At 34.4% G+C, this 12,044-nt stretch overlaps 1 protein-coding gene across 1 annotated transcript; it reads right to left on the bottom strand.

Moving 5' to 3' along the window:
- Nucleotides 1-7,692: 7,692 nt before the first annotated feature.
- LOC137828804 (auxin response factor 18) lies at nt 7,693-11,810 on the bottom strand. The gene is made up of 4 exons (XM_068635514.2): nt 10,705-11,810; nt 9,449-10,606; nt 8,244-9,193; nt 7,693-8,145 (listed from the first exon to the last, which is right to left on the bottom strand). The coding sequence occupies exons 2-4, from the start codon at nt 10,553-10,555 to the stop codon at nt 8,076-8,078; spliced, it is 2,127 nt and encodes a 708-aa protein (XP_068491615.2). The 5' UTR covers nt 10,556-10,606; nt 10,705-11,810; the 3' UTR covers nt 7,693-8,075.
- Between the last annotated feature and the right edge of the window lie 234 nt (nt 11,811-12,044).

The raw sequence follows: 12,044 nt of genomic DNA, 5'->3' as shown, positions 1-12,044 counted from the left end.
TTATTCAGGTGGTGAGAGTCGAAGGAGGTTCATATGAATGGGTAAGTTGTTTGAAAGATAACTAGTGTGACCTGTTATATGACTTAACCATGTCATACTAGGAGAGATGATATTGAGATTATTTATGCGCATAGTTGTGTGGATTTCACAATGAGATACTATGACAAGTGCAGATCTCTAAGTCTAAGTCAATGTACGAGTCTTCCGGAAGTAGAGTCAAGTGTCTGAGTATGTGGGTTTGTAGAATTCTGACATGAGAAATATGAATAATGATTTATGATAGACACTTGATGGTTTGAGAAATTTTATGAGACTTGATGAATTATGTTTTTTTTATACAGGAGCAGATGATGTTGCAGGTAATAGAGCTCCTCACTGAGTATCTGAAGGATGAGATGACTTTATTTGGAAGAGAAATATCTTTTTGAAATATAATTATGAGATAATTGTATATATTCACATGTTAATTAGTTAATGGTTTTTTTTATTAAATATGGGTAAAATTAAGGATGTTACAATAATTATTATCTATATAATTTTTATTCTTGTCATTATTTTCTTATACATTATTATCATTGTCCTCATGATAATTTTTCATTTGATATTATTATCAAAGTGAGCCGGTTGTTATCATGTTATTATTGTTATCATCATTACTAATATTATTATAACTATTACTATCTTGCATACTATTGATGTCATTATCTCACCACAAGGAAAAAAAAATCATTAGATGTATTTAAGACAGTTTCTAATATTAATACAAATTTATAAAGTATTTCTAAATTGATATTTAACATTAGTTATCAATGTTTTAGTTATTAATCACTTTAGATTCTAAATTAGTCTTTAATTATAATGTAGTGATTAATTTAGAATATTAATTAGTAAGTAGTTAAAATCTTGATAGCTAATGTTAGATACCAATTTAGAAACTACTTTGTAAATTTTTATTAATAATAAAAATTACTTTAGATATCAATGATTTTTTAGTTTATAAATAATATCTAACTTAGTCAACTAATTAATAGATATAGATTACTTATGTATCGTTTTGGTTAATATATGAGTTTCGGTTTAGTCTCTCATATTTTATTGTATTTCCTTTCTATTTTTTCTTTTAATAATATTCTTTTTCATGCGGTGACAGATGATTGTTTTTTTTTATCAGCAATAAACAATGAATAAATGTGAGTCACTTTAGGGGTGACCCAACCCTTATACAAAACACACGAACTTTTAACCTTTTCCACATCACACACCCCCGCCAACACCTAAACACTACTTAAATAAATTCGGAAAGAATCGCCTACAACCTTCATTCTTATACCCAAACAAAACATCATCTTCATACAGACCAAAAGATCAACACACCAATCAGAGAAGGAGAAAATCGCATCCTTCGCCTTGGAAGTAACCCAAGCCCATGCCTTTATTTGCACCAAAGCGAATACTTCCACTACATCTATTACACCCTCTAAATATTACTTTGATTCTATGTTTCCAGATTTCATTGACGACTACGATCCAAATCACTCCCCAAACCTCATTTACCGAAACAGACTCGTTGCACAACCTAAAATGAGAAAAATTTAGCAGTGAAACATTATGAAACACACTTTGCACGCCCAACCATGCACAACAATGGTTTTACACTAGTCACGCAAATCTGCACTCAAAGAACAAATGAGTGCAAGACTCCTCCTCCAACCCGCAAAGACTACACACAGAAGTTACCACCGTGATCCCACGTTTTTCCAAGTTAGCCTTAGTAGCCAACTTATTTTCCAACACCCTCCAAGTTGTAATTTGTACAGAAGGTACAACCTTACACTTCCAGAACTTCATAAACTCCCCCTCTCTCTCCCCTACTCGGCCTCCCCTTAGACGAAGATATCCAGCTTTAACCGAATACCCTACCTCCTCCCTTTCCCTCCACTCCCAGCTATCTTCCTTCTCCAAATTCAAGCTCACACCCTGAACTTCCTGAGACAGTAGACACACTAGATTCTTTTCCCACTAAAAAAGATTCCTTCTCCAACCAAACTTCCAAACCCAAACGTTGTTGTTCCAAGCCCCTACCTCTGCCACTATAGAAACTTTTGAGACACTAAGTGAAAACAACCTCGGGAAAACCCTTTTCAACGCCCCTTACCCACCCAATTGTCTTCCCAGAACATAACTTCCTTCCCATTACCCACCTTCCAAACAACGACATCTTCAAAATTCCGACCCCACCCTTCTAAGCTCCACACCTCCCTTAAGTCTTTCCACCACAGGGATTCCCTACTTCCTCCCCTTCCCGCTCTCAAACTTCTCCAGCCCCCCTTGGAATCAATTAACTCCTTCCACAACCACCCTTATCCGACCCAAGACGCCAAATCCATTTACCGAGTAAAGCCAAGTTGAAAATCCTTAAGTCAATGACGCCAAGCCCTCCATCCTCTCGCGCTTCACACACCTTTTTCCAAGAAGCCCATGCTACCTTTCTTCCATCAAAGCCTCACCCCCATAGGAAATTCCTTTGAACACTCACTATCTCGTTTGCCACCCCAACAGGCATTTTGAAAAGAGATAAGTAAAACAGAGGGATAGAACATAGAACCGACTTGATCAGGCAAATTCTCCCTGCCATGGACAATAGCCTGCCTTTCCAACTACTCAGTCTTCTCTTCACTCTATCTACCACCCCAGTCCAAAACTCCTTTTTCTTATGACACCATTCTATCGGTAAACCCAAATAAACAAAAGGAATTGTCATCACCTCACAATTAAGAATTGTCGCAAAATGCTAAATCGATATTTGCTCTACCCCCACACCTCCTAACTTGCTCTTCATAAAATTCACCTTAAGCACATACACAAGTTCAAAACAATTCAAAGCCTCCTTAATATTAAAAATGCTTTTAACATTAGCTTCACAAAAGAAAAGAGTATCATCAGCACATTACAACATGTTGACCTTCACCTTTTCTCTACCAATCTCCAGACTATTTATCATCTTCCTCTCAGTTGCCATTCTAGACACAAGATGTCAGCTTAACTAAGATTGTCAAGTTTTATAGTGATACTTAACATGAGAGCTTTTATAAGAAAACTAATTATTTTTTATTTTTAAAATTAGTTATGTAATAATTTTTTTTAGTATTTCTACCATTGTTATCATCATCATCATTATTATTATCATTATCATTATTATTATCATCATCATTATTATTTTATTATTATTATCATTTTATTATTATTATATTATCATCATTATTATTATCTTCTTTATTTTATTTTATTTTTTATTATTCTTATTATTATTATCATCATCATCGCAACCATATAATCACTTTTATCATTTTTATTACCACACAACTATCATAACTTGCGTTATTACTAGTATTTACTAATAAATGAATATAAATAATATTTATATTATTTTTATACTAACATATTTTTATTTGGTTCTTATATCATATTTTATGTGTGTTTTAATATGTTAGAATAATTTTATTACAGTTTAAGTATTAATAGTGAATTTTTTATGTAGTCTGTGACATTTTAAGTATTCACAAGAAACACTTTATGTAATGGAGTGAATATTTTATTATGAATGGAAGCATGACATTTTTTGTGTGATTATTTGTCCTATTTATATGGCATATATACTTATGTTTGACAATGATTTTATTTTCATTGATAAACAGAGCAAAATATTTTCCCTGTCTTGATTCTCTTTGCTTGGAAAAATTCATTTTTCTCTCAAAATTATGTAAATAATAAAATGTTAAAGGCTTTTTATTATAGATTGTGAGATAGGAAATTCCCATAGTTTTGCATAGTTTTGGCTTCACTACGTATGGTTCATTTGGAGCATTTGATTTAGCTATTGGTATTGAGCATCACTGTGTTTTAATTATTCTGAAGTTAGTCTTACATAACAATTGAGAACAAACAAAATTTATATGAATAAGTGGTTGAATTGTTTTTACAAACATCATAAACTCGTGTTAATCAACATGTTGTTTGTCTTAGTGAAATTTGTTTATCTTGTAAGTATGTATAAGGGATTTGATCCTAAAATTCATGAGTATAATGGAGAAACAAGTTTATAAGTGAAATGATATATGAAAATCCAATAAAATAATAATAAGTACTTTTATTTACGTGTAGAAAAATAAGAATAAATATTTTATTTTTATGAATTTAATCTTAAGTTTTTCAAATTTTAATGGTGAATTTTCTTTGTATTTATCTTTCTCTTAAGAAAATGTTGTGTTCTTCATATTTATCTCTTTTTTTCTTCTTTTGTATTTTGTTGATCTTGTTTTCTTCTAGTTGTTTTTACATTGTTCCTTCAATGGTCAAACCATTATAATCATTTTTCATAGATTTGTGAACATTACTAATTGAATTGATTGTTAACACATGAATTTAATTGTTTCTTCATTTTAATAAGTGCAAATATATTATAATTCAATTTTGAATTGATTAAATCTTGTTTTGATTAAATGTGTTTGAATTTTGTTGTTTCATATTGAATGTTTGATAGATCCAAAATTCAAAACACACAAATAGAATCTTGTCACTAAATGAGACATTATTCATTAACTTAGAATATTAATCAGAATTACATCTAAAATCAACAATCCGGATCTTCTAGAATATTGTTTATTTTTGCAAAGCAATAGATGTCAATGCAAAAACAATGTGTAGTTATGGATCACCGTGAAAATCATGGACATGACATTGCATGTCATACATTGTACCTATGTCTATCCGTCAACCTTCATATCGTCTAGGGTGTAAATTGAACAATGGTAGGTTCTAAACTTCATAAACATCCCTTAAAATGATCTTTTGAGATAGAGATTAATGATTGATCACATTCAAGATAATTAGGTAATACACATGAAAAAAATCAATAACTTCAATTTCACAAATTTTTATGTTTCATAAATGATGTAATTCTTGGATGGATGAGAGGATTTTGATAAACTCAATAAGTATTGGAAAACTCAACAAAAACCATGGAAAAACAAAAGAAGTTGGCAAAATCATGAAGAATCTATGGATTTTAATTCAACAACAATGAAAATCAAGGTAAAAACAAGAACCAATAACAAAAAGAAAATCAAAATAGAAACAAGAATCAGTAACAACAAGGAAATTAAGGCAGAAAGAAGAAAAGAATAAAAAAGGAAAATGAAAATGGATTAAGAGGATACACCACCTTTGAAAAAGACTATCAAAGGATAAATGCAAAGAGGATTTTTCACTTGAAAAAAAAAAGAATTCTAAAATAAGAACTAAAGTAAAAGTAGAAGTTTATCAAGATCCTAAAACAAAGTGATTTTTATGACTTTGACATTTATTTATACAAGAAATGTCACGACCAAAGAGCATGAAGAGTCACTAATGATGTGTTTAGAAGAAAGAGATCATAATTGTGAAGATATGAATAATTAAACTCATTAATAATATGTTTAACGTTTAATTAATTTTTAATCTAAATTAGTACAAGAGCAGTTCTTTTATTATAGGAGAATCACATTACCAATTATTTGATTTGAAGAGAGACACACACAGATAGTTACTCAATAGTCCCTTGAGTGTTCCTTGAAAGATTAAAAAGAAACATGAAATAATTACAACATTCACATCCACTTGAAAATTAATAACTACGTGTTTTATAATTATTCAAATTTTGTGGAAGAACATGAGAGAAAAATATGAAGTCATATGCACTTAAAAGTGACATGGAAAAGGTAATTACAACCAACAAATGTGCTTAAAAATTTGTATTATATTATTTTAATAAATTATTATTATCAATATATTTATTTTAGTATAGCTAAAATATTTCATGTGAGTTAAAATAGTATTGTTAAATAATTTAACTTATGGCAAGCACAATTTTGAATATTAGTTTATAATTGAATTATTAATAAAAATATGTTTTTATTCATTCTATTTTTAGAATATTTATTATGTTTATTAATATTTATTTTTTCCCATTTCATTATAAAACACAGAAAAAACAAAATATAACTTTTTTTATTTCAAAATACAACTTTAATTTTTTATCAGTTTATGCTTGCTACTGCATTAAAAAATGTATTTTTTTATAAACTTATATGAATAATAGTAATAATAATAATAATGTAATGCAATTTAATACTTTTTATGTTTTTATTAATTTTTTATACAACTCATAATAATACTAATTTATATTCCAAATTAAATTACACAACCCAAATTATAATTACATATTCAATATTTTTCTCTTATTTTATAATTTTAATTATTTCTTTCCTTACTTAATAATTTTCTTAAAAGAAAAAATAATCAAAATTTAGTTATTCGAAAACTGAAATTCTATATATAGAAGCACTATTTAAAGTTGGGAATTCCATTTTCCAAAGATTGAATTTTGAAGGTAAACAGGATTTATTTGGATTTATAAAAAAGTTTATTTATGAAAGTGACTAATTATCCATTATTAGTTACACTTTATATAGATAGTTTACAGCAGTAGAATGAGATTTATGTAAGTGTGGTGAAAGGTGAAAAAAAAAAGACAATGAGGTGGACGTAACAGGAAAACAGCCCGGTCGCCAACACGCCGCAACACATGCGTAAACCCACCGTCGATGACGTCACCCACACGTGAACCCATTATTACTTTTTCCCTTACCTTTACTTTACCATGCCACCCTGACCCCACCTTCTCACGTGCGCCCTCTTATTCTACATAAATATATAATATAATTTTAATAATATATTGTTTTTTATTTATATTTCTTTGGGGAGTCAAAGTCCTTCTCTGCTTTCCACCTCTCTTTCGTTCGTTCTTTCTTGTTACCATAATCTTGTTTTTTGCTAAGAATATTTTATGGGTGTCACGCTCCCAATCTAACACATTATTGACTTTCTCCTTGACAACTATGTTTTTGCAATCCCAATAACCCTTTACTTATTATATATAATAACATCAATTAATTGTACTATTAATTGTCCTCCACACTTTCCGCCATCAGCATGGGACCTATGTTTCGTTGAATTTTTCATTTTTATATTTGCTTCATCAAACTTCCATGTTCCTCATTTCTTCCTTCTTGTTCCATGCCTTTGTCCTCCATGTGGCACTTTTTTACTTGCTTCAAATCATGCCTCCTAATCTTTCTACACCTGGTTTCTTAAGTGCTGATTAAGTCAACTCCACCTATGTTTCTATCCCGTGATTACACTTCCAACCAACTTCATTAATCTTGTTTTTCTTTTCTATTTTCTTTGCTTCTTGTTCTACCCTTCAATTTTCCGGGTCAAGCAAGAAAGGTTCAATGGGTAAGATCAACCACAAACATGATGTGTCTCTGGATTGGAAACTTGTTCACATTTTTCTAGCTCCTTCTCATTGCTTATGTCACACAAAGAATGAAAGCGTGCCACAGTTTTCTATTATAAGCCTGTTTGAGTTTTAGGCTTTGGGACACTTTTTCACACCAGAAATCTTACTAACGCAGTTACCAATTTTGTTTGACACGAGCTATGTCTCTTTAGGTGATGATGGTACATACATTTTTAAGCCTTGGAATTGTATTTAATGCAAAGATTAAGTTGTAATGGTAAATAATTTATAAGGCCGCGGCAATAATATAAAGGTACAATCTCTGAACAGGTGAATAGGTGAAAGCAAGAATGTTTCGACAAATATTCGGCTTGAATATTGAATTTTTACTGCATGCAAACCAAACCAAACATATTTATATGATCTCTAACTTCTCTCCTTGTCCTTCCACCCTTTTCCTCCACAAAAAATTGAAGAGAGGAGTGAAACAAAAAGAAGAGGATAACACGAGTTATGATGATTGCAATCAAAATTCCAAAAATCCAAAACCCAAAATCCAAGCATCTCCTTTGAGATGAAATAGAAACATTTATGTGGGGGTGGATATTAAAAAATTAGATGAGAGTGGGTCCTTCCTTCCATTGCAGCAGCAGGAAAGGGGTAAAGGGTCAGAAAATGGGAATAGAGGACTTGATGAAGCGTCTGTACAATTGAAAGAATGGTTTATTTTGCCCCACTACACTCCTACATTGTTGCTGCCAGAATCCATGAGAATAGTCAACCTCCTGGCTGATTTTATGAAGTCACTGCAACAACATGAAAGAGATAAACATGCAAGACTCTAGAACCGACTACAATTTCCAATTCAATAATTCAATATGGCTGTGATTGTGATTATTCCTACCTGAATGGTTCATCACCAATGTGTTTGACAGCTCCATTTGAATCGCGATAGAGCACCTGACTTAACATCTCAGATTTTTCTATGCCAAACATGTCTGTCAGCCTTCTGTAGAGTTCATCATAGGACCGAAGCAATGAGAGGTCCATAGTCCTTCCTACATCTTCTGACTCCATAAAAACTTTACAATGACCAGTCTCCAGACCGGCCTCGGTTTCTTGGGGGTTATCCCTGTACCACTGAAACCTCTCACAAGAGGAACGTTCGTGTTGGTGTTGGTGTTGGCCATGCTGCTGCTGATGCTGATGAAGAGCCGATCCAGAACTATCAGAAAAATTAGCCACTTTATCGGCATGTCCATCGGAGGAACAATTTCTGTTAAGAACTGGGGAGAAGGTGTCAACGGAGCTGCTGAGAGAGATCTGCTGCTCGGTGAGAATTTTTTGGCCGAAAAGCACGAGCTGGGGTGTCTTCTTCCCTTCATCCATTTTCTTTGAAGATTGAGTAGAATTTGCCATAGATAGTAAGCAAGAGACATTCTCACTGATGGTGGGCTTTTGCAATGTGAGGTTATTAGAGATTCTCATTGGCGTAGCAGCGTGATCAAGAGGCGGGAAACCAGCAGGAAATAGACCTGAATGTAGTTTACTGAAGTGGAGATCCGATATGGATAGACCATAGTGAGCATGCCTGGCTCCCTGCATGCCAGCAGGAGTACTTTCGGGTAGACAACCAAACTGGTTGGTGTTGCTGGGACCTAGAAGGTTGCCGGAAAATGTTGGCAAATGAATCTGGCCATCAAGGGGGAAATCTGGGTGTTGATGCAATCTCAATTTCTTCCTTGGTGGCGAGAATGGGGAAAGATGAATGGCAGGCATGTTTGACACCAATTCAACCAGCCAAGGGCTCACCCTTCTCACGTTTTGAAGTAAATCTGGTTCATCCCATGTCACCTATAAATATAACTTCACCTAATTACTCTGACTTCACACACAGCCAAATGCAACTACTTACAAAACAAGACACAATCATATGTGAATGTACAACCAACATGTTTTCTGAATCTATTGGTGCCAGCCAACATAAATTAACATGGATGATTGACCCTATAAGACTTAATAATAAATCAGCAGCAATTCATGATATTGCAGTAATATGTAATGTTGTATTCTAGTTCAAAGGCAACCGTATAGAAAGTATGATGTTACCTGGAGAAGTCTCCAAGGTGAGTTAGGCCAGTTAAGGGGATCGGCAACCTGAACCGAAGAAATCGTTCCCATGAACCAACTTATCCGTGAGGAGTCCTCAGTTTCAAAGGCCATCTTGAACCTTATTCCAGAACACCACCTAATCTGCAGTGCTGCTTCTACTAGTGGGGCCTTCACACAAAATTCCGGAGTACTTGCCCGAGGGTAGTAAACAACCTCAAATGGTTGCTTATTGGCCGCGAGATTTGCAGCTTCAACAACAGCTTCTGGTCGCACTTTGCCTCTGCCCGTCATAGTCACACTTGGGTTCAACCCATTGATATTACCATTTCTCAGGATTCTGTTGTCCTCCTCCCTCAGAAAAGGTGAAAATCCACCATAGGCCATAGGACAACTTCCTCCAGCAGGGTTCCACCCAGAGGAGCCCTCAGGTCCTCCACCAATCCCCTTCTTCGCTCGCCGAATCCCGACACACAGATCCCCGTTTTCCGCCCTCAAAAACACAATTGAGTCTCCTGCAACAAGCTTCTTGTGATTCACAAAAGTACTCCATCCAGTGGTCAACAGATGTCGCCTCGGCGTGCCCCTGTAGATGTGTCTAAATTTCCATGTTTCTCCATGGACATCCTTGGCAAGGATGTTCTGAACAGGAGGATCAGCCGAGTAATCTAGCCTTGGGAAAATTGTCTCAGCGCAGTACCTTGGTACAGAAAACCCCCCACCATTGTTGGCATCAGATTGGGTCAAGGTTTTTGCAAATGAAGCAGGCTTGTCCTGAGTTTCAGGTCCAACAACATCACGGTCATAATCAGCATCATTGACGCTCATAGGAGCAAGCCTGAGTTTGGCATAGACCTCATCGGTCTCAGGATCAGCCATGTATTTGATGGAAGCCACTCTGCATGGAACCAAAGGCGAAACCTTAGGACAGGTCCTGAAGTTAACCGCTCCACATGCATGTTCAGCATGGCCCTGAGGGAAGTAATAGACCTTGGTGTTCACCGCTGGCATCTGCACCATGCCACCTGCACACGCATGCCATAGTTGAGGATCCAAACACTTCTCCGCCTCCTTCGATTTCTCCTTTGAGTCCATGAACGTAATCATCTCTCTCAACAACGCTCACTCCAACTGTAAATTTTCCCAAATTGAGCGTACCTTTTTATGACAAAAAATCGTGAGGATTCAGATAAAAAAGCATTAATTTCTGAATTAAAATATCACCCCAGTTGCATTTTTATGAGCCTCTTTCTTACCTTAAAAAGCATATATATGATCACTCCTGTCCACAACAATTCAGAGAAAACTCAGAGTGGTAGTTGCAAATTTTATTTCCACTGAGAAAGAGAATCCCAGTCGCCCACAGTTTCTGATTCCGAGTCCCAATTTTGCTGACTGACCAATTCAAATCTCTCTAAATTGTTGTCAATAAATAGCTTTGTCTCCACAACTTTGACACAATAAATTAAAAAAACCTAATGTCATGGACAATTGAAGGGGTCAAAGAGTGGCTTTCATGGAAGCAAGAGTGGTGTGTTTTACAAAATTAGAAATCTGAAGGAAGAAGTTGAAGGGCACCAAATTTGTGAAGAGAAGGTAGTTTCAGTGAAGTTGGAAGGGAGAGTTGGACATAGGTTGATAAGTTTGAAAGTGGATCATTGCAGAAACATGAACATGAACATGTTACAGAACACAGTTCAAGATCTAGGACACAACAGAACAGAACAGAACAGAACAGAGAACGTAACACAACACAACACAACAGAACAGTCTGAGTCGCTGTCTTGTCTCTGAGAGTGGTAAAAGGAAGATAATAAAAAGGGCAAGAGGATAGAAGAAACAAAAGAAAAGAGAAAAATCTGTAACTGCCCGCACAAGAATCTCTGCAGGAAGATCTCCAAAATTGAAGCAGAAAATTCTGAGGTAACAAAGACCCGGGAAAAGGAAGAGAAGAAAAAAAAACGGAATTCAGAAAAGCGAATCTTTGGGGTTCAAATATTGGAAAGCCACGAAGTGTGTGGCCGACATGGATGCACAGATAAAAGGGGAGGAACAGACCCACACTCTTTGCAGAGCAGAGAAGGCTTTTGTTTTTTGGGCTATGGATGATGCAATGCAATGCAAGACTCCAAAAGCACACACGCACCATGACACAACACACCAAACAAACTAACACAAAAATAAATATTAATTAATTAACTAATTAATAATTCAATAAATCAATAAACAAACAAACAAAAACCCTTTCTTTACCTACAAATATCAAAGGGTGGTGCTTCCTTGCTGGTGGACTACTTAGTAATAATAATCCCACTCTCTCTGTCTCTGCAACTGTTTCCTATTTTCCTTCTCACAACACAATAATATTCACCCTCCCATTTTTAAACTTTATCTTCAAAATGTTTTCTTATTAATTCATAATCTAAAGATATTTACAATTCACCATCACAATATCATTTTTCTTTTAACCTCCTCCTCCTTCTCAATCAAATTTCTTTTCGCCATTTTCTTCGGATCTCAAAAGTAAACCCTTATCTTCAGAAGCCAGCAAAACAACAAACACATCTTAAAGGAAGCTGAGTTGTATCGCCTGTTT

This window comes from Phaseolus vulgaris, chromosome 7 (genome assembly GCF_051622355.1).
Source record: "Phaseolus vulgaris cultivar YP4 chromosome 7, ASM5162235v1, whole genome shotgun sequence".
NCBI lineage: Eukaryota > Viridiplantae > Streptophyta > Magnoliopsida > Fabales > Fabaceae > Phaseolus > Phaseolus vulgaris.
Note: the sequence above shows the minus strand (reverse complement) of the source record. Positions and strands in the feature narration are given on the sequence as shown.

Bases quoted from the DNA above. Each gene is read 5' to 3' on its own strand.
- LOC137828804 (XM_068635514.2), bottom strand. From the start codon at position 10,555: ATGATTACGTTCATGGACTCAAAGGAGAAATCGAAGGAGGCGGAGAAG. The intron at 9,194-9,448 runs GTAACATCATAC...TTATATTTATAG, and splicing joins CACCTTGGAGACTTCTCCAG to GTGACATGGGATGAACCAGA. The intron at 8,146-8,243 runs GTAGGAATAATC...ATGTTGTTGCAG, and splicing joins ATTGGTGATGAACCATTCAG to TGACTTCATAAAATCAGCCA.